Source organism: Chinchilla lanigera, unplaced genomic scaffold, assembly GCF_000276665.1.
Source record: "Chinchilla lanigera isolate Chin_1 unplaced genomic scaffold, ChiLan1.0 scaffold00057, whole genome shotgun sequence".
NCBI lineage: Eukaryota > Metazoa > Chordata > Mammalia > Rodentia > Chinchillidae > Chinchilla > Chinchilla lanigera.
In genome coordinates this window covers 12858050-12883779 of record NW_004955458.1, presented here as the reverse complement: position 1 = coordinate 12883779, position 25730 = coordinate 12858050, and the positions used below count along the sequence as shown (strand labels likewise).

At 47.5% G+C, this 25730-nt stretch overlaps 1 protein-coding gene and 1 long non-coding RNA gene across 2 annotated transcripts in view; both read right to left on the bottom strand.

Annotated features, from left to right (window-relative positions):
• Positions 1-3494: 3494 nt before the first annotated feature.
• The window catches only part of Irak3 (interleukin-1 receptor-associated kinase 3), a 40291-nt gene continuing 18055 nt past the window's right edge, over positions 3495-25730 (bottom strand). The window contains 7 exon segments of the mRNA XM_013520896.1: positions 3495-4547; positions 4549-4947; positions 7295-7459; positions 7548-7610; positions 7849-8047; positions 20310-20428; positions 21645-21759. Of these exon segments, the coding sequence (XP_013376350.1) occupies positions 4464-4547; positions 4549-4947; positions 7295-7459; positions 7548-7610; positions 7849-8047; positions 20310-20428; positions 21645-21759 (1144 nt within the window). The 3' untranslated portion in view covers positions 3495-4463.
• On the bottom strand, positions 13778-18018 carry LOC106149956. Its single transcript, XR_001236451.1, has 2 exons — positions 16099-18018; positions 13778-14767 (listed from the first exon to the last, which is right to left on the bottom strand). It is a non-coding gene; the product is annotated as an uncharacterized LOC106149956 (long non-coding RNA).

Here is a 25730-nt window from a genome sequence, read left to right as displayed (position 1 = left end):
GCTTGCTTCTCCCCGCTTTCGCTCTTGCTGCTTTTGCTGTCTTCGGCTGCCCTGGACTGCGACCCCTGTGAACTGCAACCCTGCCTTGGAGCCAGCTGACTGCAGACTACAACTTCCACAAAGTGTGAGCTAAATAAACCTTAACTTTGGGCACTGGATATTTTGTCTCAGCAACACCACCACCAAAAAAAGGAACCAAGACAGTAGGCGATACAGTTCTTTGGAATAAAAATGCTTCTAAAAAAATACTTGCAAGTCAAGACCAAGGACAATCAAATATAAATAAATATTTTGTGACAAAAAGACAGAACAAAATATAACATCAGTTCATTCCCTGCCAAAACACTGGTTTATCATTGCTTAACAGGGTTTGGGAATGTTTTCCACTACAGGACAAATTCGTAGGCAAGACACACAAGGTCTAACTCCTTTTCTCAAAGATATTTCAGACATTAACATTTGAAATTAATAACTTTCACCCAAGAATGATGAAATGGAACTGGGTAAGCAAACGATGGGTGACAAACTGGGTGCTTTCTGGATTATGGTCTTGACATAGACTACCCCAGTGATTACGAACCTTTTAGAGCTTTCGGTACCACCCAGCAGCCAGCAGCAGCACGCGTGCCACAGGTTCGCCGGCACTGGCTCGACCGACGGGCGTGAAGATGCTCTGAAGGACTTTCTCACTCACTCCTTTTACAAATACTTATCGGGCCGTACTGCATCCAGGGGGTATGCTACCCAGTAAGGACACAAAAGCAGCAGCACAGCCTCCGTCCCCAGTGAGCTTTCACTTTTGTACAGGAGGAATATAATTCTATAGGCAATCCCAGCACTATGTAATAGTGAGGTGAGGTTTAGGTAGCACTTCTGACCCTTTGGAAAAAGCACGCTGAAGATGCCATTAGTAGCCAAATAAATGCCCTGAAGAAATTTTTAATAGAAAAATAGGGTCTGTCATGATTGCCACAGAACATGCCAGACACTGCTCAGAGCACACGAACGGCAAGGCAGCAGGGCACTCTGGGGCTACGAGCTACACACAGACAAGGGGACGCCTGTCTGAGCCCCTCAGGGAAAGCTCACAGCGAAGCGGGACCCATGACTGCAGAACAAGCTGAAACCCCTCAGGCAAGTACGGGCTCCGTGAGCGTGGGTCTTCCTTGGTTTTGATGTTCACCATATCCCCGGCTCCGACCACAGCACCTGACACAAAGGAGGCCACCTACAAATGATCGTTTCCCGAACTGATGGATGGATCACTTAGGTCACGTGAATGACTGCAGAGGTGCACGGCTCCAGCAGAGGCAGGACGCTGGAAGACGCAGAAGTGATGAAAGGCCTCGCACAGCTACTGCAAGTGCGTGAAACACGACTCGCTTTCCCATCCACACCGTGCATAGGCTTGACGTCCCAGTGGCTTTTCTGTGCAGCATGGAACACTGAAAAGATCACAGGCGTTGGAGTCTGACAAATCCTGCTGCCTTTTCCAAATCTGGGAGGACCTTGGCCAAGTTCTTTAACGTCTCTGAGTCGGGTTCTTCCTCTGTGAGGTGGGATTCACATCCTCAGGGCAGCTGTAAGGGCTAAGCATGAAAAGATACCCAGAATTCCACATCCGGCTCCCATCACTCACCCATCCTGCCAGCCGGAGCGACGGTAAGGTCACAGCCGCACTCCGGACATAACCATTGTAAAGTGCCTCCGAACAGCTTTTGTATTTGTTAGTCCTTGTTCTCTTTTCAGGACACATCTCCAAGAAGCCTCTTCATTCTCTCCGAAGCGTGCAGTAATCTACTTCCAACTACTAAGCTTCCACCTTGCAGCACTTACTTTCTGTTCCTCTGACGTCCGCCTCAAATAACCGGTGTCACTGAACAGGTAACTTAAGTAGATGCCCTCCTGCTTACCGCAGGGCTCCTCACCTGGACCCCCAACTTGCCAGCTGGCACAGTGCCTCACTCTAAAAGATGCCGAGGAGATGCCACCGGAGAGAGAGCTCATGTCCTCGCCTCACGGGACCAGGGGTCTGCACGGCTGTCCCACACAGGCTGGCGCACCACGCCACACAGCTACACCACTATGCAGTGAGTCCAAGATCATTACAATACTTAAAAAGCCCATAAGACTGATTATGTCAGAAATCCACACCTATTTTCAAAACAATAAAGTATTTTCTCCATGTTTTTAGGGAATTATGAAATGGGACAAAAACTCTTTAAGAAGCACAGAAAATAGGATCTGACTAGAGGGTGAAGGTGAGCACAGTACTTTCATTTTATTTTTTGTGGTACTAGAGCTTAAACCCAGAGCCTCAAGCACGGCAGGCAGGGGGTCTACAACTGAGCCTCACCTGCAGGACTTAGTAGTTTTTATTTTGAGACAGAGTCTGGCTGAGTCGCCCCGGCTCATCTCAAATTTAGTATCCTCCTGCCTCAGCCTCCTGGGTAGCTGGGATTAGAGGTGTGTGCTAGTGCTCCCTCTGATAAGCAGAATTCTTTCCTCAAATCCATGTCTGCATATCAGAGGCCCGGAGGCTCACTCTTGGTTTCGTCACACACCTTCGTTTCCACATCAGGAAACCACGAGGGTACTCCCTGATCACCTGCCGCAGGCTGCAAGACTTACTTCCTATCAATGAACAGCACCCACTAGAGGCCAAACCTAGTCAGGAGGACTGAACCACTCAACGGAGGGCTAGGTGCTTTTCAGCAACAGCGGCATCTGCTCATGGCATCAATCAGACCACTGCCAGTGAATCTTAGTCTTTATTTATTTTTTTTAATTTTTTTGTCTTTTTGAGACAGGGTCTCAATATGCAGCTCAAGCTGGCCTTGAGCTCACTTTGTAGCCCAGGCTGTTCTGTTGCAAGAATCCTCCTGCCTCAGCCTCCCAATTGAGTGCCGGGATTATAGGTGTGCACTACCACAGCCAGCTGATCTTAGTCTTTAGATGTACAAAATAAACACACTTAATAAGATCATTACTCAGCATTCCTAGAGCTCCCGCTCCATGCTAATCAATATCCTAGGTAAGAGAGTGAATACAGAAAAGTAAGTCATCTTTTTCTCATAATATATACGGTAGAGTCTGCCAACACACAAGAATTTGAGGAAACCTTAAGGCAGTGGTTCTCGAGGCGTGGGCTTCACCCCGGCAGCCTCAGGACTGCCTGGGAAGCGCTCAGAAAGTCGCTTTCTAACCTGAGCCTGCACGCACAGGCAGGGACGGGGCCCTGCACGCTGCGCCTTCCCCAGGCCTTCCAGCGCATGTTAATGAAGGGGCCGTGAGCTGAGAAATGCGGGTGGCGCACTAGGCGCTAGGAAAGGCCCGCAAAGAACTCCCCCTACCGCCTGCAGGAGGGATGCCCCGGGGTTTGGGCCTCTAGAACTGAGACATTTCACATCACTAAATTTATGACAATTTGCTACAACCACAATGGAAGATGAATACAGTAGAAGGAATTTACAATGTAGTAAGAGAGACAGGAGGACGTGGGCAACTTGGATATAATTCAGAAAATGACAAGTCTAAAACAGAAATGGAAAGAAATCGCTATGGAAATGCTGATGAAGTGAACACTTCTGGCTGGAGAGACTGGGGCGGCTTCCCGGAGGATGAGAGTTCTGCAGAGCCTAACAGTTGATCAGATTTCAAACAGGGAGCTCCAAGAACACAGCTGGAACAAAGGCACACAGCTGGAAGGCACAGAGCCCCACAGCTAACCTGGGCTCTTAGGGCCAGTTATTCTCTCAGCAACAATTATTTGGTTAAAATGTTACACCTTCTACACAGGATCTAGTAGGTTTCTGAGTTAGTAAAGATCAGCAGCACTAGTCAGCAACTAGATTATACATAATAAACTACCCAGGAGCTCACACAAATACAGATCTTGAGCAGGAACCCTGGCTCTGCACACAGCACGCCCTTCCCAGCCAAGGGCAAACCGGGCTCATTTTAGGAAGGGACGTTTGATAACACAAAAGCAGGAAGCGCCAGTCACAGTAAAAAGGCAATTCTTTCAACAAGACAGCTACTAACACTTACAAGTTACACATTTCCCTCACAAACTAAACCAGTCGACGGGACCCAACGGAACATCCGTAGCTACGAGGGTCTGAGGGCTCATTCGGGTGTCGCCGGGCCTGAGAACCCGTTCTCCTTTGTGAGCTTCTGACCGTTTTGTCTGGCTGAGGTCCGCACACAGAGTCTTGAGTAACTGTGAATGGCCCTACTTTGTTCCTTCATGCGGCAATTACTCTGGTGAAACATCTGCGTAAGTCACTCTGCTTTGGGTTGGGAGGAGCGAATGGAACTGTCCTTAGTGTTTATCTGCATCCCCCGAGCGTGCCACCGGCCATGCTCCGAGCACTACCTACGGGGCCATGTTCCCCGAGGTGACACCCTTTACCCGCGTGCCTCCGCGGCTCTTGCTTTCTTTCTTTGCCTTCCGGTGGGATTTATTCCTTTTTGTACTGTTCATGTTTATTGCAGAAAAATTCCGAGGAGCACCTAGTCTGCACCGGCCTGCTTCTGCAAGCCGCAAGAATGGCTGGGGGCTTCCAAGAAAGAGTCCAAGTTCACCTCGGTGGCCTGTAGGTCCTGGGACGAAGCTGTACGCTTTGGGGACCAACTTTCCTCGCCAGGAAAACTCGGCATGCTGCAGGCGTCTTCATTTCTCTTATTCCCTGTCTTTCTGTCCAAGCCCAGAAACGTAACCTCAGACTGGCTACACTCGAAAGGGATGTTTGGGGTCGGTCTGTTTTTCCTCAAACCTTTGTCACGAGGCGGCGAGGGATTAACCTGGCTTTCGTCATCCTCCACTGGGATACTTGGTACATTATCCAGGAATACGGGAGAAGGGCACCTGAAGGACTTGAGTGATGTGGGCGGGTCTTCCGCAAAATACAAGCTGGCCTGAGCGCTTTCAAGAGCATTTAGCACCTGGTTAACGAAGAAGCAAACAAACACAGAGTTAAGCTTCAATAGCGTCCTCTGTCACTTCTTTCTCCCTACCTGTAGAGAATTTCCCTCATTTTCATGAAATAAGTTCAGTTAGTTCAGAATCTGGACTTAGAAAAGACCTTAATTAAATATTAGCAAAATCCCTTCATGTGAGGACCACAGCAAGTGACTCGCAGCATGGTGTAAAAGAAACCACACCGACCTAAGTATCGAGCAAGCGGACTTCAGCCCTGGATTTGCCACCGATGACCTTGGCGGCCTTGTGAGTCTACATCTTTTACGCGAACCATGATGAGTGGAGCCTGGAAGGCTCAGGGCAGGGCTGCCTGCATCTGCGGACTCACCGGACAGCAGCGCTCTGTAAACACAAAGCGTGACTGAAAAAAGGCAGCACATGTGGTTAGAGTTTTAAAAATGTATTGAAGTAAATGAAGTCCTCCTTTGTGTGTCCTGTCGCGCTATCTCAGCCGGACGTCCTCAATGGGCTCGAAGCATTCACCTGTCACGGCCACTCTGACTTTGGGGAAGAGCCAGAAGGCACACAGCGTCAGATCCGAGGGACGCCTCCGGAGCCGGCCTGCGCGCTGGCCTCACCTCGTTCTGATCACGCCTCGTGACACACTCACGAGCAAGGACGTGCACAGCGGGGGCCCAAGTGGCGGGCACGCTGGGCGAGTGTGCCACAGCGAGCAAGTGTTTTGAGCGCAATGAATGGCAGTGTGGCTCTCACTGTCATAAATTTTCAAACATTTAAACAGTCACACTTGGGTCATAACTCATACAGATCCCTTGACTCCAACCTAAAGACTTCACTCAAAAAACAAGATGAGGGTCCAGGAATCTGCACTTTAAAAGCATCCCAGGTGCTGGGCATAGTGGCACACGCTGTAATCCCAGCACTCTGGAGGCTGAGGCAGGAGGATCACTCAAGTTTGAGGCCAGCCTGGGCTACAAACTGGGTTCAAGGCCAGCCTGAACTGCGTAGTGAGACCCTGTCTCAAAAAAAACAAGAAAGCATCCCAGACGATGCGCAGCCAACGTGAGAACCCTCGATACATCCTTACACACACACGTAATTTACAACAATATGTACACAGAGTTTCACCGCATGAAAGTGTGTTCACGTATACCGCCTCACTTACGCTATACGGGTAACATCATTCTGATTTTAGAAATACTAACGCTGCGGGTCAGAACGGGAACCACTGTCACGACGCAGGAAGGAGCAGCCTCGGCGCCCGACCCCAGTCCACCTGGCTCCCACGTCCCGCCAAGGCACAGCTCGTAAGGCCCAGCTGGGCCCAGGCGCCCATGCGGCTCTTCCTGCCGGTGTCAGGCACAGAGCGCGCTGACTGCCAGGCCGGCGCCCTGCACGTTCTGATGATGCCAGCTCCTTGTTTAGAGGCTTCACATAGCTCCACAATAAACCGGGGACAAAATCCATGCATTTAAAATGGAGTTCGGGCCCCTTATCACCGGAACACTTTCTTGCCCTCTCCCACCACAGTTCTGATCTTGACTGTTTTTTCTTGGTACTGGGAATCAAACTCTGGACCTGGACGTTGTGCTTGCCAGGCAAGCGCTTAAGCCACTGAGCTATATCCCCGGCCCTGCTTCTGATCTGAACTGGCTGCCGCCTCACTTCCGGGCCCTGTCACACAGAAGGCGCCGAGGGTGCTGCCTCTCTCCGCTGAGAATGTCCTCCCATCCTTCCTGCTGCCCAGGCCCAGCTTCATCTGCGGATCACAGCCGAGCGACCGCCTCCAACGCCAGCCTCCCTGGACAGCCGCAGGCTGCTGTGCGTTCTGACGCTACGTCCCCACATCAGCCTGAGCTTCAGTCTACTGCTTAGCTGATCTTGCTGAATGAAAGTCCTTGTTTAGTGACCTGAGTCCTGCCTGACTTGGGGGTAATCACTGCCTCTTGACCACTGTTTTATCCCCAGCACCCAGAACAAAGTCCGTAGGTACGAAGTAGGCATTAAATTGGTATTCACTCACACACAAGCAAATGACGGATGGCTGATTAGTCACATCCACGGAGAAATGAACACACTAAAACGTGAGTAGGGGAAATATGTGAGGCACTTTAGGAGGCCAGACGTCTTAATGAACGCTGAATGAAACATTTCCTCCCAACGACTTTCACTATCTTTTGAGAGTGCTCTGGTTCCACCCTATAAGGACCTCTACCTGAGAACCAAGTGACGTGTCTTTTTGATCAGAAAGATTATCTTTAGGCTGGAATTCTCTATGGGAGCTGGATTTGTTTCAATTATACATCATAGACTGTCCATGGCTCAAACTATATCCACGTATATACGCACTTCATCCATGGATGGCCTTAACTTCGCCCGAGTTGCAGCACACTGGCCAGCCAGAGAGAAGAGCTTGGCGGAGAAGTTCCGAGGACAAGGATGCACTTTCTTATCCAGAAGCGACAGGCAGGAATCGAGGCCTCTCCTCTCCATCAGCTCCATGAGGAGATCCCGCTAGGAAGAGGAGGAGATACCCTCAGTACACAGAACTCAACCAGGGAAACAACCAGGAAACAGGCGCCAACAGGAAAATGATTCTCACCAGCTGAATGTGCTTGGGCTCATCCAACACCACCTTACAACCTGTCAGAACCTCCATTATTACCTACAGGGAATACAGAGAGTCGGTCATACGTACAGTATATGTCAAAGTATTACCTATGACAATGAATACCGTTCTAATGCTTCCTACTCTGCTGATTACATAAAATGTATGAGCTAATGAGTGATAAGAAATGAGTCAGTCTAGAAGTTAAAACTCTTTGACGGTTTCTTTTTAGAATTTCCAACATTCTGGGCAATGAACTCTGCTCCTTTGTTAACTTACAAGTGTTGACACTTACAATTCCAAAGCTGTAGATGTCCGTTTTCGTAGAAAGTTTTCCCTGCCTGATATACTCCTCTGGCATGTACCACAGATGTTTACCGCTGCTGCTGGTCATATTTATAGTGGAGCTCTGTTGTTCTAGGTGGTGTCGGAAGTGTGCCGTGGCAAAGTCGGTTAGTTTCGGTTGAAACTGGTCATCCAAAAGTATGTTCGCACTAAAATTGTGATCAAGAACAAACAAGGTAAAATATCACAAGTGTTTCAAAGAAATACAACATGGCAAGCTCACTTTCATATCTGGTTAATGTGAAACACTGATAATACAAAGCCAAAAATTTCTATGAAGTAGGGATCATTTTCTCACTTCTCTTGAAGTATACATCTACACGTTATATAAAACCTATGACAAAAATCTGACCTACGAACAATGAACATTTCAAATCTGCAGATAGCACATATGGGTAGTGGATAAAGCAGAGACGCTGTCACAGGGTAAAGTTGTGCATCTTATACTTAATGAGAAGATAAACTAAGTTTTATAATGTATGATCAAAATAGGTAGTGAATATTTAACTTTTTACCTTTATTACAGTAAAAGATACACTGCCACTAATCCTCTCAAAATACTCCCCTCTGCTTGGAACACACTTAACCCATCATTCTCGCCACCTTCTGAAGCAGCTCTGGAAGTCCTCTCCTGAGTCTCTCTAGTGTGTTGTTGTAGCAGCCTGAATCTATTCAAAATATTTACCTTTTATGGCTATTTTGACCTGAAGAAGAGCCACACGTCACACGATGCCAGAGCTGCTGTAAGGTGGCCAGGACACAGCTTCACGCTTCCGGGCGCCTGCCTTTCTGCTGGAGACCACTCAGCAGCAGCGGCAGCACTCAGTGTATTATTGATCACAACTTATAAAAACATTCACGAAAGAGGACGTCCAGAACGGCTTCAGAAGTGGCAAGAACAATGGGGTCAGTGTGTTCAAAGGGAGGAGGGATATTCTGGAGGGGATTAGAAGTAAGGGTCTTTCACTGGATTTTTACATTTAAACATTCACTGTGTATTCCGATCACGCTGTTATCAGCTAATAACTGTTATGTGCATAGGGCTGGGCTACACAGTGCTCGGCTTATCACCACAGAGCCAGCAACCTGGAACGATCTGAGGAGTCTTTGGCGGTCCCTGCATTCTTGATAGCCCTAACCCACAGTTCCATCTCCATAGCTTGCTTTTGTTTTTGAGTCTTGTTTAAATTATAAATATCTGCAGAAGCAAAGCCAAAGTGCTTACCATCAATTTAAGTGCGTGCCATGTAAAAACCTTAATAACCACTCGACATCTTGGCTGGATCTCAGTTTCCTTTCACCTTCACAGGCCTGTCTAGCAGAGATGGGAAAGGGTACCCTAAGACGAGGGTACATTCCACCGAAGTCCAGCCCTTCCCTTCCCCGACTCCGTAACTGCTAGCAGGTCACTGTGCGCCAGAAGCCTAGGCACCTATTTCTCACATGTGAAGTGGTGAGAACAACGGAATTTATAAGACTGACAGGGTGGATACATCTGCTCCCTAGCACTGTCCAATAAATGGTACCTTGGATAAAAGTAAGTAATCAGTGACACAAGAGCAGACGAGTGTAGTCAGAGGAGGTGGACCAGACGTGACAGTTGTGCTTATTAGTTTTGCTTAGGACGACTCAGAACTTGCTTTTGTCCCACCGAACTACAGCTGTTACTACGAGGCCTGTGCGTCCCAGGACAAGTGGCGCATCTGCGGTACTAGACACTGTTACAAAAGTGGTAACGGCTACTGGACAGCAGGACATCCCTCTGAGGACCCAGGCTTCCGCCTCCCCAGCTCTCTCCTGGACAGCCACTCTGCCCGCGCCTCCTTTCAGATCACATTTCAGACTTTCAACGTCTTCTTCCTCTACCTGGCTCTAAAGAAGGCACGTAATCCTAATGTGTAATGCCAGGACCGTGAAAATGCCACGGCTGAGTTTGGGAACATGCTTAAGTATCCCTGAATCTTTTCTAAGTACAAGAACAGTGAAATCCACAAACTAATCCATGCATTTGAACCTTCAGCAGAACTGGTAAGAAGCTCTCAGCAGCTGTGAAAGTGAGGTGGAGATGGGCTGGGTGCTACTTCCCTCTCCAGAAACAAGTCAGGGCCGCAGGTCGGTGGGAAGCCGTCAGTAAGATGTGCACTGTTCCGGGGCACTGCGTTTACACTGTGAATAACGGCATCTGGTAAAAAGACAAGTTGTTCACCAGCAGGCCTTAGAGTATCACACAAATTGTGAGTCCACTGATTTACTCTGTTCTAAATAAAGGTTAGCAGCAGCTGAGTAAGAAGGACGTCCGGTTTTAGAAGTGGAAACTGCAAAAGGCCCTTCGACCATCAATTTCCAGCCTAATTCTTTCTCCTGCACCAACCTTAAATAGAATGTTCCGACATAAAGTGCCTTCCTCTACCTGCGCAGGTCAGCTGAGTTCATTATCCTGTGGGACAGAAATAGACTAACAACATAAAGCAACTAAGATTATATCAATACCACGCAAAAGGCCCGCTTCCAAGCCACTGTGTCCACCGAAGAGGTGGACAGACAACCGCTTTGGTCCACACCAAATGGCCCACACCTTCACGTTCGTGTTCCTATGCCCTATTTTGTTCTACTCTTTAGGTCAGTTTGCTGTAACAGAGAGGCCATCACCTCAGAAGGGTCCTTGGTTGTACACTGAAAAAGCAGGGCGAATTCTACAGTTAGGAGTTTCTATACTGACTCTGGGGTCATTATTTAATCTTTCTCTTAGGAGAAATCTTTGGGGCACTTAAAAGGGGAGAACTGAGCCCCCCAAATAATGCTAGTTTACAGGGAAAACTTTTCTTTGGTCATTACTTTGTTTCCTAATTTAGTTGAAACCTTTGGGCCTTAAAAATAAAGCAGGATTGGCTGTGTGTGGCAGTGCACACCTGTAATCCCAGCACTCAGGAGGCTGAGGCAGGAGGATCTTTGTGAGTTCGAGGCCAGAGTGGGCTATAAAGTAAGCTCATGACCAGCCTGAACTGCCTAGCGAGACCCTGTCTCAAAAAGGGAAAAAAAAAAAAAAGCAGGATGATATACCTAGATTATAGTGTGAGATTTCAATTTGAGTGCTAACACTATGTTTAACATGTATAAGCATGACTCTCTCTCACACACACACACACAGACTTAAAAGGGGCTTATTAGTGCCTAGTAGCTCAGCTTGAGTGCCTAGCACCCATCAAAAAAGGTCAGAACTACACCCAGTTGGCACCAAGGATATTAACGGACACAACTGGCCTCTCAGGGACAGCCTGAGGCAAGAGGACACACACGCTGTGTGCGTCTCGCTGTTGGAACACAAGGACCGCAGATGCGGCAACACAGTTTCCCCAGGCCCTGCCGAGCTGTGCGCCCGCCCTCCTCCACTTTGGCAGGAGCCGCCTCCTTGTTCTGCACGGTAAGCAGGTGGAGTCCTTTATTCACGGGTGCAGTCACACAGCTCTCTCTTTCTTCTCATACGGCCAGGCAGGCCTTACAGACAGAAGGAAAGCTTGTTCAGTCACTGGCGCCGGATGAGTCCAGGATCTCTGGGCAAAGGCCCCGTCAAGAAGAGGCATTTCTCCTTAAATGTAAGCCTTCGCCTGTCCCAACGGTGTAGCCACCCTGAGCCTCAGCTTTCATATGGGTAAAACCCCCTGAACCCCCCAAATACTGCTACTTTATTATTACTTCACCAGGATTACATAAGGATTAAACGGGAAATCACAAGCAGAGCTCCTAACGCACAGGGAGGACCTAGAAACGTGCTTTAAGGGGTGTAGAGTGGCCAGTGTCCAACCTAGGTCCATTAACACACCTTAAAATCGCAAGAGGCTCTGCTGGCTCTCTCTAGAAGTCCAAGGACACTGACTTCAGTACCAGTGTTCCAGGAGGTTGCAGCATGTGGGCAAAGATCGACCCATCCTTGGGTTAATTCACTTTAAGGAACCAGCTGAGTTTCAAAATTACATTCTGTACAAACCCAACTGAAGTAATACTTCTAGGTAATTTAAGGTAATGGAGAAGAAGTCTGGCACCAATCGTTCATGCATATATGGGTGTACGCGTATAAATGAACGATGGGTTTAGGTACAGCGGTGGCAAAGTAGAATAGGTGAAATTTTGTTTATGTCATATTTAATTCCTTTGGCATCTCTTAGGGAAAAAAGAACATATTTAGATATCTTAAAAGAGGAAGAGAATGGGAAGGAATAGAAAAGTTTGGGAAAAAAGAATTGTTTCCATCTAAAATGTTTCTAAAAAAAATTTTAGAAAAAGGAGGCAACTGGTTAAATAATCGATCAACCACACATATTCTGCACTCCTGGCAGGCACTGACACCCTTTCAGCACCTAGGGAGCCCAGTCCCGCAGACGCGTACCGCATCAGCCAACAGACACGCACTCCAGGACTGGGGCAAAGCAGCAGGAGCCTGGGTCCTTGGAACAGCGCCGTGACCACGGGACGGGGCCACTCAGCCCAGGCCTCGCCCCGGAAACGCTCCGTGATTCGCTCGGTGCGACCTTACAGCTCTGCGGGATCTCGGTTTCAAAAGTCCAGTCGTAAGCAAACGGCCTCCTGTTTCCCTTCTTTTGCATGGAAGGCTGTTTAAGTTGGCGGAGACAAAGGGCAAACCAGACTAAAGAGCCCGACCCTGTAGGAAACCTCAGACACGTTCGCCAAGATGACCTCCTCGCCTTAGCGCACGAGCAGGAACACGTGTCTGGGATGAAACAGGCCGAGCACAGCCTGCATTTCAACTTCAAACTGCTCAACAGCGTGAGAACCGTGAAGCCCGGCGGGGAGATGGAGACGACGGCTCACCCCGCCCGCTGTGCTACCTCGTCCTCTACGCTACCGTAAGGTCAGCTCTTCCGAGGAGTTTCCGCTCCACCACTGAACTCCAGGGCTCCTGCTCCCTCCAGGTTCGCACTGGGCAGCGTGATCTACACTCTGCTGCACAGACCACTGTTTACATAACTGCAATCCAGGTGCTTGTGTGTGATCCTGTAGTTCAAAAGCATCTTCATACCCCGAATGAAAATGGGAAAGTCCTCTGTCAAGAATATAGACTGCATGCAACCCTTAGGATTCTTCTCTTGAAATCCTTCCCTCCTCAGATTCCACCCTCCCGAAGTGAACTTTGTTTTTATAACGCTCTCTTTGAAGAGTTCAAATTACTAAGACATTTTTGGGTTAAATAAACCACCAGACTTGTTGAAAACGGCTCTGAAATGTGGGCCCTGCTTTCTCTGCAGGTGTTCCTCAGCTGTGTCCGTGACAGTTTCTTCCTTAGAAAGCCATTCACTCTCACTGCAGGAACAAGCAAAGCCTGCAAATGTAGATCTCTAGACCTAATCTCTCCCTCCAAGTCAGCCCCCGCTGTCACTTTCACTAGGAGTCGGTCAGCATTTCCAAACTGGAGCACAATTACACTCCCCGTTCCTTCCCTATTTTACTGCGTCTGCCAATAAATCCAACACGCTCCCAGTAATCCCAGGCCTCTCATCCCCCAGAGGAGCATGCTCGTGGACTCAGGCAAACAGAGAATGTCCCTTGCTCTCCCCAGTTACAGCATGTGGCAGAGGACGTTATGAACTCCTGTAAGCCGTGGCTTCTCCTGTCAAACTGAGATGTTACCAATAATACTCAACCTCAGGGTCATGGGGAGGATTAGTAACAAGTTGTTCAGTGAGCATTTACGCCGGGTATGAAGTCCTCTGGCTTTCACTGAGCTCCCTAATCCCGGCAGCTCATCCTTCATCTTCCATGTATTAGCTCTTACCAGTGCAGTCAGCGTAACGGCTTACTGCTGTCTTGGGGTTTGCTCATGCGGCTCCTCTCATCTTGAAAGTACCCCTCCCCGCTTATTTCTATCCAGTCCTCTGTGCTGCCCTGAGATTCACTTCCCTCGTGAAGGTTCCACTCAACCCCTCTGAACTCCTCGGCCTCTGCTTCCCCCCAGTTCCTGTCGGACAGCATGAAGGACACTACCTGCTAGAGAGAGCATTTTATGTCGTTTGCGTAAGTATAATCCAGAGCCCCGCGATGACACTGATTACCTACCTGTTGATATAATTAGCTTCTTAAGTAGATTTGAAGCCATGAGCCGCCTTAAACCACTGGGCAGAGGCATAGTAAGTATGTGCCCCAAATGTTACCAAAATATCCTGGTATTATTGGCAGACATCACTAACTGAGTTCAGAAAGCACCCTCCCTAGATCCCCTCGCAACACCGTACCTGAACTATCACTGCCAACCTATGGAAGATGAAATGTGAGAGCAAACTGACCTGTCGTGGGTGCTATGATATACCGCTCCTTTTTCAGATGAGTGCCATGATTGACAGGTCTCATTTTATGCAAAACAGCTTAGTGACAGAGTCAGGATTAAAACCTAGTCCTTGTACGAGCCTGCCCGATGCTCTCTTGATTTAGTACAGTTAACTCGGGGGGGGGGGGGAGGTCCTTTTATTCAGCTTCATGATTAAAAGATGAAGAAACTGTTGATTACAAGGAGGAACTACGAACTTTTATCTCCTTTTAGCTGTGTATAGGTGATTCCAGAGGGAAAACGAACTCAAGCGTGAGTCACAGGACTCTGGTTCAGCATAAAAGCAGCTCTAGTAGAGCTGCACTCCACGCGCGCGGCGTGCAGGGCCCTCTGCGAGGCCGCGGGTTGGGCCGGCTGCGGCACGTGGAGGGTAAAGTGGCGAGGCTCGCGTGGGTGGGAACGATCGCAGCTACTGCCCGGCCCCGGGCTGGGCTCTCCCCGCGTCAGCTCACTCAGTCTTCACAAGCCCGGGAGGAGGTGCAGCGGCGTCACGTCCAGTTCCAGGAATTAAGCGCTTAGCAAGGTCTCAGCGCTGGAAAGTAATGGAGAGGGACCTGCTGGGACCTGCGACCCCGAGGCCGCATTCTTCACCAGCGCCCGGAGACAGGGACAGCGAGGAGACGCGGGCGCCGACGAGGAGCGGAGGACACAGGAAGGGCCGGGAGGGCGCGCTCTGGAAAGCACGCATCTCAGGACTCTTCCCGAGGGCGCGGCAGAGGGTGGGGGCTGGCGATGCTTCCCTAGGGTACCCCAACTCCTAAGTCGGGGAGCCAAGGCTGGCCAGGACGTAAGAGAACAGGGGATCACGTTCCTCTCCTTTCACAGTCCTTGGACGTGTGAGCCTGGAAAACAGGCCGAAGCGCAGGGAGATAACCGGAGCGCAGGGAGCCGACCTGACCGCTGGCGGGCTCTGGACGATGGAAGCCTGAACTCAGCGTCCCTGCCCTCCGCCCCCTCTCCTCCCCGGGGCAGCGCAGACCCACTTCATCCGCCTCAACAGGACGAGGTGCTCAGACTTCAGACAGCAGGCTGCTGAATAAGGACCTTAGAAGCTTCAGTTTAAAAACCACAAAGGTGTAAGAACAGCACGCTGCTATACAGACCGATCAAAATTACGTAAGAATTTCATTTAGCAATGAAGTAAGATTCTCTAAACTCCTAACTGGTGAGTTTGAGATAGAAAGATTTGCTCCCAAGGGTTTTTCTTCTAATAAATTTTGTAAGAGTAAAGCGTACTCCTTAAACACTTTAAAAAAACATAAAGTAGAAGTAAAAAGGTCAATCAGTAAAAATCAAGCGTTTCTTCATTCAAATAAAGGCTTGTTAATATTCTGCTGTTTTGCTTTTAAGTTTTTTAATAAATGAATCTGTAGTTGTACAAAGCTATATGTACTGCATGCTGATTCAGTCTGACTCTTCCTCCTCAATCTTATTTCACGCACTGTTTCCCAGCATTACTAATATAACTTAACGATGTCACGTGACCTGTAACGAAGTCCTCCATGACCCACTACACTGGAGCCCACACAGAAAAGAGAACAAACAGAAGCTTCCATTTTTCCTTCCTCCAGGGAAGAAGAGCTTTGACTGACTTACAGAAAAGGTGACTATCTGACCAGATTCTGAGGTGTCCTTTTCTGATCCAATTTTCAGGGCTGTACAATACAAAGGCACTAGAAGCTGTCTTTTCTCATAAGGACTTAAAAAGTATGCAACAAAAGCAGAAGGGGCAGGGTCCTGGGGCCCTCCTAGAAGAACTGGACGGTACGCCCAGAGGCCAAGAATCACGGGGCCCAGGTTCAGAGCACAGAGAAGGACTCGCTGCAAGAAGTGCGGGAGGGCAGCCTAGACCAGCTGACTTACGCTGGCGAGGGTGCTGGGCCTGAGCGTCACCGCCCGCTGACCAATGTCCACGTGCCTGGATGAACTGAGCGGCTCACTGCAGGTCCTAGAGAACAGGTAAGTCACTAACAAGACCGGGACACCTATGGTTGGAGTTGGTACTAATCAGCACCTTTGCTGGAGCTCAGCAGGAGGGCTGCGAGTGCAAGGGCTGCAGACGCAGCTGACCTGCTCTGCAACCGTCAGGGGCTCCCCGGGGAGCCCTTGCAAAGCCTTCATGCTCCAGCAGCTGTCCGCAGCTCTGGAGCTGCACGCCCTGACACAGGTCCACATGGGTGTCATGGATAGAGGCTACTTCAGAATCTCTGCACTCTGTGGAGAGCCCAATGTGTTAGCTTTCCGTTATTGTGACAAAATACCTGAGATAAACAACACACAAGGAGAAAAGATTTATTTTCTCTCAGGGTCAAAGGCTTTAGTGCATGCTTGCTTGGCCCTGTTGCTCTAGGCCTATGGCAGCATCCACATCATGGCAGAAGCATGTGACCGACAGGGTCTGTTCACCTCACCATGGCCGGGAGGCAAAGAGAGTGTGACAAGAAAGGGGCTGGGGTGCTGTGTCTCCCTCAGTGGCGTGACCCCAGTGACCTAACGTCCCACAGTTCCCAGCATCTCCCAGAGCCCTGGTGTTAGTGATTCAGACTTCAGCACGAGCATGCGGGGGATATTCAAGATCAAAGCGAAACACCCAGCAGGGCAGCAGTCATCAGCGGCCTCTACTGACTAAAACAGTAACACACGCTGCCAACGACCTTTCCAGTTCAAGTCCCGCCTCCTCCAGAATGTTCCCTCATCTCTGATCAGATTGCTCTGGCGCTCTGCATGGCTGTTACACAGCTGTGTCTAGCAGCGTTACATAAACGACGTTTTAGTTTAGCATGGCTGGGTAAGTACCTGGGACACTGGCTTCCTTTTCAATAGTGAGACTCCATCTGAGAGACTCCAGAACCTTTCTGCTCCCACCTTTACCGCACACAGGCCTCAACCCATCACCACTGCAGCTCAGCTTATCCAATGCAGGTCCCCCGCCCCACAGAAGCCCTACCCCACCCACCACATTCCCCATCCTTCTGTCTCATCTTGCTCTATTCTCCAAGCTTGTCCTTCTCCAGAAAGCTTGTCTTTCTTGCTTTCGTTACACACTTGGCAAACCTGGACCCTGCTTCCCTGGATGAACTCACTCCACCCGGAAGCCTCGCTCCCTTCCTTCAGTCAGTCCGTGGCCGTGACCTACTTCCTCCCAGACCCGTCTGGAGCTCTTACGACAGGAGGCCGTCTATGACCAACCACACAGTGGGCAGATTTAATGTTACCAATGTGCCACGTTTGTGTTAGCTCTTGAGTCAGCTGAACCTTCAAGGACAAGAATACCATCATCAGTGCCTTCTCCACTGTGGTCCGCATGCAGAGGTCTGAGTGAAAATGAATGTGACTCAAGACTTTGAACCAACACGTATTACGACAAAAGTATTACTTCTAAAATAGGACTCAGTCTGTGAGTCCACTTGTCCAACACCCTGAACCGACAGCGGAGGTAAGCAGAAGAGTAACAGGCAGAAGGACTGACCGCCCGCGCCTCACTCAGCCTCTGACGCTGCCACGCCTCCCTATGTACTTTATGCCATTTAGTGCTAAGGGACAGACGCTATTACTCTATTAGCAGCATCCTGCAGAGGGAAAAGCAGGCTTAGAGAAGTCGTGTAATGTGCTCAGAATCACATTTTCAGTGTTAGGTCTGCTTCTTAAATCAGTCTCTCTGAATTACACGTTAGGGGATACTGAGATAAGATGCAGGGGTTAAGCTGGGTGTGATAGTGCACGCCTGTAATCCCAGCACTTGGGAGGCTGAGGCAGGAGGATTACTGCAAGTTCAAGGCCACCCTGGGCTACACGGTGAGTTCAAGGCCAGGCTGAATTACATAGCAAGACCCTGTCTCAGAAAGAAGACAAGAATATGAAGAAGAAGAAGACAAAGAAGAAGGAGAAGACAAAAGAAAAGGAGGAGTGGGGGAGGGGAAGAAGTGGGAGTAGAAATTCCCTGGGTCTCATTCTTTAGCACCTTATCTGGCCCAATCCTCCTCCATCTCCATGGTGCTGTGTGGCCAGTTCCTGGACAGGCCCTGGGAAGCTCCTGGTTCCCAGCAGGGAGGGGTGGCTGAGGGGTGCTCGCAACAGAGCTCCAATCTGAGAACTGCCCAGCGTAGGAGGAGCTGCTTCACCCACGTCCCGGCACCCCCTGAGGAGGGGTCAGATGCAGGATGCAAAGGCCCGGTCGCCCTGCCTGTCTCTGAGATGTCTCTGAAGGGCGGGCCCAGCTTCACCGTCTCCCTGCTGTACTGGCTGAGACCTCAGGAATGACGGCATCTGGCCTACCCCCTCCATCGGCCCAGCTCTGCCCTCTTGCTCCCCTCTCCTGCATTTGCTGCTCCTGGGAGCTCTCCCTAAAAATCTCCCACAGACAGACCTCTGCCTCTGAGCCCGTCTCCTGGGCACCGGCCTGAAGACCACAGCCGAAAGCGAGAAAGTGGGAATCAAGGCCCACAGCGTGGACGGTCACCAGCAGCAAGAGAGGCGCTGGGGGTCACATCCCAACCCCCTCTCCGGCAAGAGCCACGTGAAGCACTGAGAAGTGGGCAGAGCCTACATCTGCTCCCTCTCTACCTTTTTTTGGTTTTGATTTTTTGAGACTGGGTCAGGCTATGCAGTTCAGGTTGGCCTTAAACTCACTTTGTAGCCCAGACTGGCCTCAAACTCACAGCGATCCTCCTGCCTCAGGCTCCCGAGTGCTGGGACTACAGGTGTGCACCACCACGCCCCGCCTTCTCCCTCTCTACCTTGAGGTCCCCTTTGCTCCAGTGTGTAGCTCTCCTTGTCCCTCGCTCCCAGCAAGAGCCAGAACCTAACATCCTCTTCCTTCTCTCTCTTCTGTCCTTCAGACTCTCAGGAACGGATCTGAAGACCTCAGCCACAGTGAAGCAAACAACAAAATTAATATACAGTATTACACATATGGGATTTAAAATAAACTAATACTTACTTTAAACCAAAGGAAGAATACATACAATAAAACTGCAGACACGTGTTCACTGAGCAAAATACACCCTGAAGCACCTACTGCAACTTGGGTGGAAGAGGGGCGACCTCAGGTTGGGCGGGGGCCGCCCCACCTTCGGGAAGCTGCCCCAGGGGGTGACGCTCCCTGAGGGCTCACGGTCCCTCTACATTCAGGTTCCACAATGAGGACTCGACTCCATGCTGATGCCAGGAAGCTCACAGTGCTGGTGAATCTGCACACTGCACCAGAAGCGAGCATCTCCAGGGTGCTGGCCCTACTACCCACGACTGAGCAAAGGCCTCGAGTCTTCTCATATGACATTCATTTCCCCAGAAAAACAAGTAAGCCAGCAGCTCCTCTTCTGTTAGGTCAGAAGCACAAAAAAGCTCTTCAAAAATACTAAAACACTGTTCAGAAGAAGCAGAAACCTGAATTCAGTCTCCGCTGACACTCAGCAAAGGCGTGACGGTGCACCTTTGGACAGGCTCAAGATGAAGGGCACGCAAGAGAGCAGCTCCCCACGGTGGTCTGACTGGTGTGTCTGCTCCCTCCGGAGGCGTCCTTCTGACTGCTGACGCAGGAAATCAGCAGACACTGCCTCTAATCTGCTCACATTTCAGAAACTGAACACGAGGGCTATGCTTGGAAGACTCTGTGTAGCCACAAACTAATATATAAAGTTACAAGGCGGCGGCGCAATGAGATGAAGACACTAGAGATTCAAGGACCAGGAATTTCAACTGCTCTTCACTGCTGTCCTCTGACGAGGAATCCCTACGGAAGCTGCTTAACTTTTCGTTAAACCACAGTTTTAAAAACTGGAGGGAAGTGTGTGTGTGCAAATACAGGTTCATTTTGCATTCATTTATCAGGTGTAGTCAATACAGAATTATTCACAAATCCCCCCAAATAACATAAACTTTCCTTGGGCAATGTAAATGTAGCTTTTTAACCTGGCACACACTTTCATTAGTAAAAATTCTAAGAACTTTACTGTCTAGGTGAGAATTCTTACTACCCTCATATATACACACCTAGAAAGCAAAGAGCATGAAACAGGACTCACCACGAGGTGAGAGGGGCTCTCGGATGTGACCTAAGGTCCTGGGGTCCTTACCTGCATATGCTGCCGCAGACGACAGAGCACGGCTGCGTGCTGTGCAGGTACTGCACGGCTCTGGATACACCGATCAACACACCGACTCGAGCATGCCACGAGAGGGGGGCCGTGCCGCCCTGGAAAGAAAACAGCCATTGGCGCGGCTGCCCCTCCTGGTACAACCACCTCTGCTCACTGCGCGGAGGCCGGAAGGGAAGCAGAGGGCAAGGCAGCCCAGGGAGGTGAACCAGCACTTTTTGGTTTGCTCCAACCCATTTTAAATTTCAGGTGGATTTCCCTCTGCTGCTGGTGATGGTTCTAGAACTCTTTATAGGTGATAGAAATACCTAACAGTTTTCAGTATTAATTTAATCAAAATGACTAGTGGGCTGATAGCTCAGTAGGAGAGTACTTATCTAGCCTACCAAAACCTGAGACCACAAAAAAAAAAGAAAAAAAAAAGGAGAGACTGAGGCAAGAGGATTCCAGGTTTGAGGCCAGCCCGAGCAACTGGCAAGCTCCTGTCTCAAAAAAAGAAGTGCTGAGTGAAAGCTCAGTTGTAGCGTGCCCCTGGGTTTGATCGCCAGGGCCACGAAACAAAACCCACAACAAAAAACACGTGGGAAGGTGACACTGTTTAACAGTTCATTAAGTAAGACACTTCAATCACTTGTGGCACAATAGTGTGCGTAATTGAGAATAATCTGCTTTTATTCTCATTGTAGTGAAAACAACTTTTTTGGAATCTGGTTTTCAATCAATCCTTCAAAAACGTCTGGGAGAGCTCATAGGACTTATTCCACCTCTTTCTCTTTCAGGGATTCGCACCACTTTTATGCACATCCCTTACATTGAATGACACTTTGCATAAAGTTATGCAAATTAAAATTATCAGAGAAATAAGGGTAGTTGATATAAACTCACTCGAGGTAGAGAATCAGTAAACAACAAGGACCCAGTAACTCCTTCGGCAACAAGAACCCAGTAATCGGGAACTTATAAAAGGCTTCTAGGAGTAAGACACTAATTCACAGGGAAGCCCCCTCTACTACTTTTTGTTTTGTCTTTTTGTAGACAGGGTTTCACTATGCAGTTCAGGCTGCCTTGAACTCACTTTGCAACCCAGGCTAGTCTCAAACTCGCAACGATCTTCCTGCCTCAGCCTCCCGAGTGCTGGGATTACAGGTGTGGGCCACCACGCCCGGCTGCCCCCTCTACTTTAGAAACCTATTCTTGCTATGCTTTCACGTTCACACAGCTTGGCTTCTTGGCTCCCTGGACAGGTGCAGTGGCTCCCCAAGCCCCAGGCTCCAAAGGCTGGGAGGATGAAGCAGAATGATAAATACAACTTACGACACACTGTAGTCTGTCCAACAGTGTTCCGTTTCTCATATACGGATAAACCAGACAGAGCTTCTCAGCCTCTGTAAAATATGCCGCCAACTCCAGGATGTTGGGATGGTGAAACCTTAAAACAAAAGGTTGTTAAGGACATCAGAGGGTTGTTCACACGGAAAACACTGTGGTTCGGGGGACAATACAGCAAGACAGGGAGCCAGTCGAAAGCAGGTAAATTCGGCAAAGGGGCAGTAATTTCACAGACGTGTGATTTGCCTTCCTCAATGGTCCAAAGGGTTCTAGGAGGTAGCAGAACTTTTTTGAATGACTCTGAGTAAAAATATCATATAAGACAAAAATTAAAGCAAAGAATTCCTAAGATCTGGAATATTGGAAACTTTATAAAAATAAATAACAATATTCAATATTAACTTATTGTATTCATGTGAATGCAATATGACTTATTTATTAAATAAAGATAACACAACTGAATTGTTCAGCTGACTGATTTAAGTATACAAGTTTGGGTGAAGTCACCCTAACACAGAAGTATGGAGGGTTACGCTTCTTTTAATAGCAAGACTTTCCTATAAACACACACACACGCACTCTCATGTACATATATGCATGATATGTATCTATGTGTATGTGTGCCCGCACACGCATGCATGTACATGGCTTCTGATTCTTTTTATCCTTCTTACCCAAGTAAGGGTGTGTTTCTCTGTGTATATACATACACACATGTACATATACAAACACATGAAGAGATGTTTACCCTTAAAATTGCCAAAAACCTCTGTTATACAGGATCCCTACACCTACTGTGATTAAAATTCTATCTATAAAGGGAAAAGCAGTGAACTGAAAAGAAATTGTAGCGATATATTTAGCTAGTTAAGCAGTTGATCTGTACCACTGACTGGCTAATTCTCCTGCAACCTAAAATAATTCAGAGAGAGAAAAATCTTTGGAAGAAAGTAGATGACAGATATCATGCAGACACAGTTAGGCTTGGCCATTCTGCTTCCTCGCCCACAGAGAAGAAATGACCATTTGCTTATTTTTAAACATTATTGATCAAATAGAAAAACAGTATTCATCAAGATAGCCCAGGAATAGTAAACGCCATGAAGTTACTCCTCCTAGAGTAATCTGTAAAGCTGATACCATCCCAGTAAAAATACCAACAGGCTGTTCATAAAGGAACATAGAGAAATAGTTGTAGTTCATACGGAAACGAGCTCATCAAATAAACCAAACAAAACAGACATTTACATATAAAAATAAAGCTAAATGTTCTAGAGAAAAAACTAAAAGCATTAGAAACAATGGAGAATTATTTTACAACTTCTTGGTAGGGAAGAACTTTTAAAATATAACACAAAATCTACAAAAAAAGAGATAGATAATTCAAGTACATTAAAATAACTTCCACAGGGCAAACACTAGAATAAACTAAGACAAAACGATAGCCTAGTAAAAAGTATTTCATTTCGTAACAGAAAAATACAATGAAGACTGATTCAGTAATTAAGATCTTCCCAAACATGACAGCCTAGTACATACGGCTTCACAGATGAATTCTAGCAAGCATTTGAAGAACTGACGCCAATCCTTATATTCTTTCAAAAAACTGGGATAGAGAGAACACTTCCAAAACCACTTTGCTAGACTCCCATTGCCTTATACCAAAGACAGAAAAGGACACTATCAGCACGGAAAATTACAGGTCAAGATCCTTGCAAAACTCAACCAATGGCAGCAACCAAATCCAACAGAATGCTGGAAGTATCAGACACCGCGACCAAACAGGATTTACCTGTGCGGTGCAGCTGTGCTCAACCTGTATACCACATTGACAGACTGAAAGACGAAGATCACGTGATGTCCGTGGGTGCAGAAAAAGCATCTGACAAAATGCAACACTCCTTCAGGATACAAAGTCTCAATAAATTAAAGATAGAAAGAACGTACCTCAACACAGTAAGGCTACACTTAACAAGGCCACACCTATACCACAGTCAGTGCTGAAAAGCTGCAAGTTTTTCCTCTAAAATCAGAAGTAATGCATGGATGTTCATTCTCGCCACCTCTGCTTGACATAGTGCTGGGAGTCTTAGCCAAAGCAAGTGAGTGAGAGCGACAGAGAAGAGAGAGACAGAATCCAAATTGGAAAGAAGGAAGTTAAATTGGCTCTGTTTGTAAATGGTATAATTTTACACATATGTATAGAAAATGACTCACCAAAAAAAGTTAGAATAAATTAATTCACTAAATTTGCTCAATACAAAATTAACATATAAAAGTTATGCTTCTATACATTAAAATGAACTATCTGAGAAAAGTAATAATTCCATATCCAACATCACCAAAAATACTTTGGAATAAATATAACCAAGGAGATGGAAAATCTGCACACAGAAAACTGTAGGACACTGATGAAAGAAATCAAAGACACAGTAAGAAGAAAATATTCATTGACTGGAATTGGGATAATATAGAATGCACGAATTGGAAGAATACTATAAAATGTTCCTACTACTCAGAATGATCTACAGATCCAAGGTACCGCACTGAAATCCCAGTGCACTTTTCAGAGGAACAGAAAGGACTCCTAAGATGCACAGTGAAGGAACAGAGTGAAAAGTAATGGTGAGAAAGAGGAAGGCTGCAGGCGCTCACTTCCCGATTCTAACCTGCATCACAAGGGTTAGCAACCAACAGAGCACGTGCTGGCACAGAAACACACAGGGAGCAATGGGACAGAACAGAGTCCAGAAACATCCCCCGTACACATGCACTACTACTTCACGTATCTGTTCAGAACGCATCAGAAAAGAACATTTTCTAGTTGTAAAGGTGACAAACTCTATAGGGTTAGAGGCCTCCAATGAGGAAGGCTGCACAGCTGCAGCACATTTAATTAATCTGACAAGGATACCAAAAACATAAGAGGGAGAGAACAGTCTCTTCAATAAACAGTATTAGGAAAGCTGGATATCCACATTCAAAGAGAAGTGAATTTGGGGCCAAGGATTTATAGTTCACGGCACAGTGCCTGCCTGGCAAGTGTGAGGTCCCGAGTTCGATTCCTGGTACCAAAAAAACTAAAGAGTAAATTCATCTGGCACCACACCACAAAAAAAAAACAAACCCATTCATAATTATATTACAGATTTAAATGTAAGATCTGAAACTGTAAAGCTCTTAGGAGAAAACAACAGGAAAAATACCTCCTTTTCATTGGTCCTGAGAACAATGTTTTTATGTAATAGCAAAAACATAGGTTTCTTGTTACAGAATTATTTTTTAATAATAAAACATTAGGAAAGAAACCCCTAAAAATCCCTCAACTGAGAGAGGTACAATACAGCACAGAACAGGATACACAAATGAGCAAAGCAAGCAATGTGGTAATGCTACCTTCTGTGTAAAGGGATGAAAGTGAAGATAAAATACGTGTTTGTCTATGTAGAAAATATCTGAGTATATATACACAAGAAATTAATAATGTTCAGCTGGGAAGTATGAGAAAAATCTTCCTATGGTTTATGTTTTTTGTACCTTTGGAATTTTGAAAAGTCTGAATTGTACTTTCATAGGCAAATAAATAAAACCTAAATGCAAAAACCTACTATTAAATTTTAGATTCAATTTTAGCGACTAACAGGCACTGATTTTTATGACCAACCGCTAGCATTTTCACTTCTGGCCCTCAGTACAGAGGGGCGCCGGTTCAGTGCAATGCCTTCTCTCCTCACCCTCCCTGCACCGCTAATTTACGTGTCTGTTTAGAAAACATCTGAAAGGAACATTTGCTCTGCATGAAATGTGATGAATAAACAGTAGGGGCCAGGGGTCTCCAACGAAGCAGGCTGCACAGCTGCAGGTATAAATATATGTGAAAATGAAGTCACTCAAGTTTGTCCCCAAGGACTCTCAGATTTATGAATGAATTTACAGAAAATAATATGCATATCAAAAGCACTTCATTTCTTTCTCTAAAACTCTTCCCGAAGAGACTTATCCTGATGAAGTGGTTTCTAGATTGTAGTGTCTCTGAGGAAGGGGGAAAATGGAAATATATACAACTCTAAT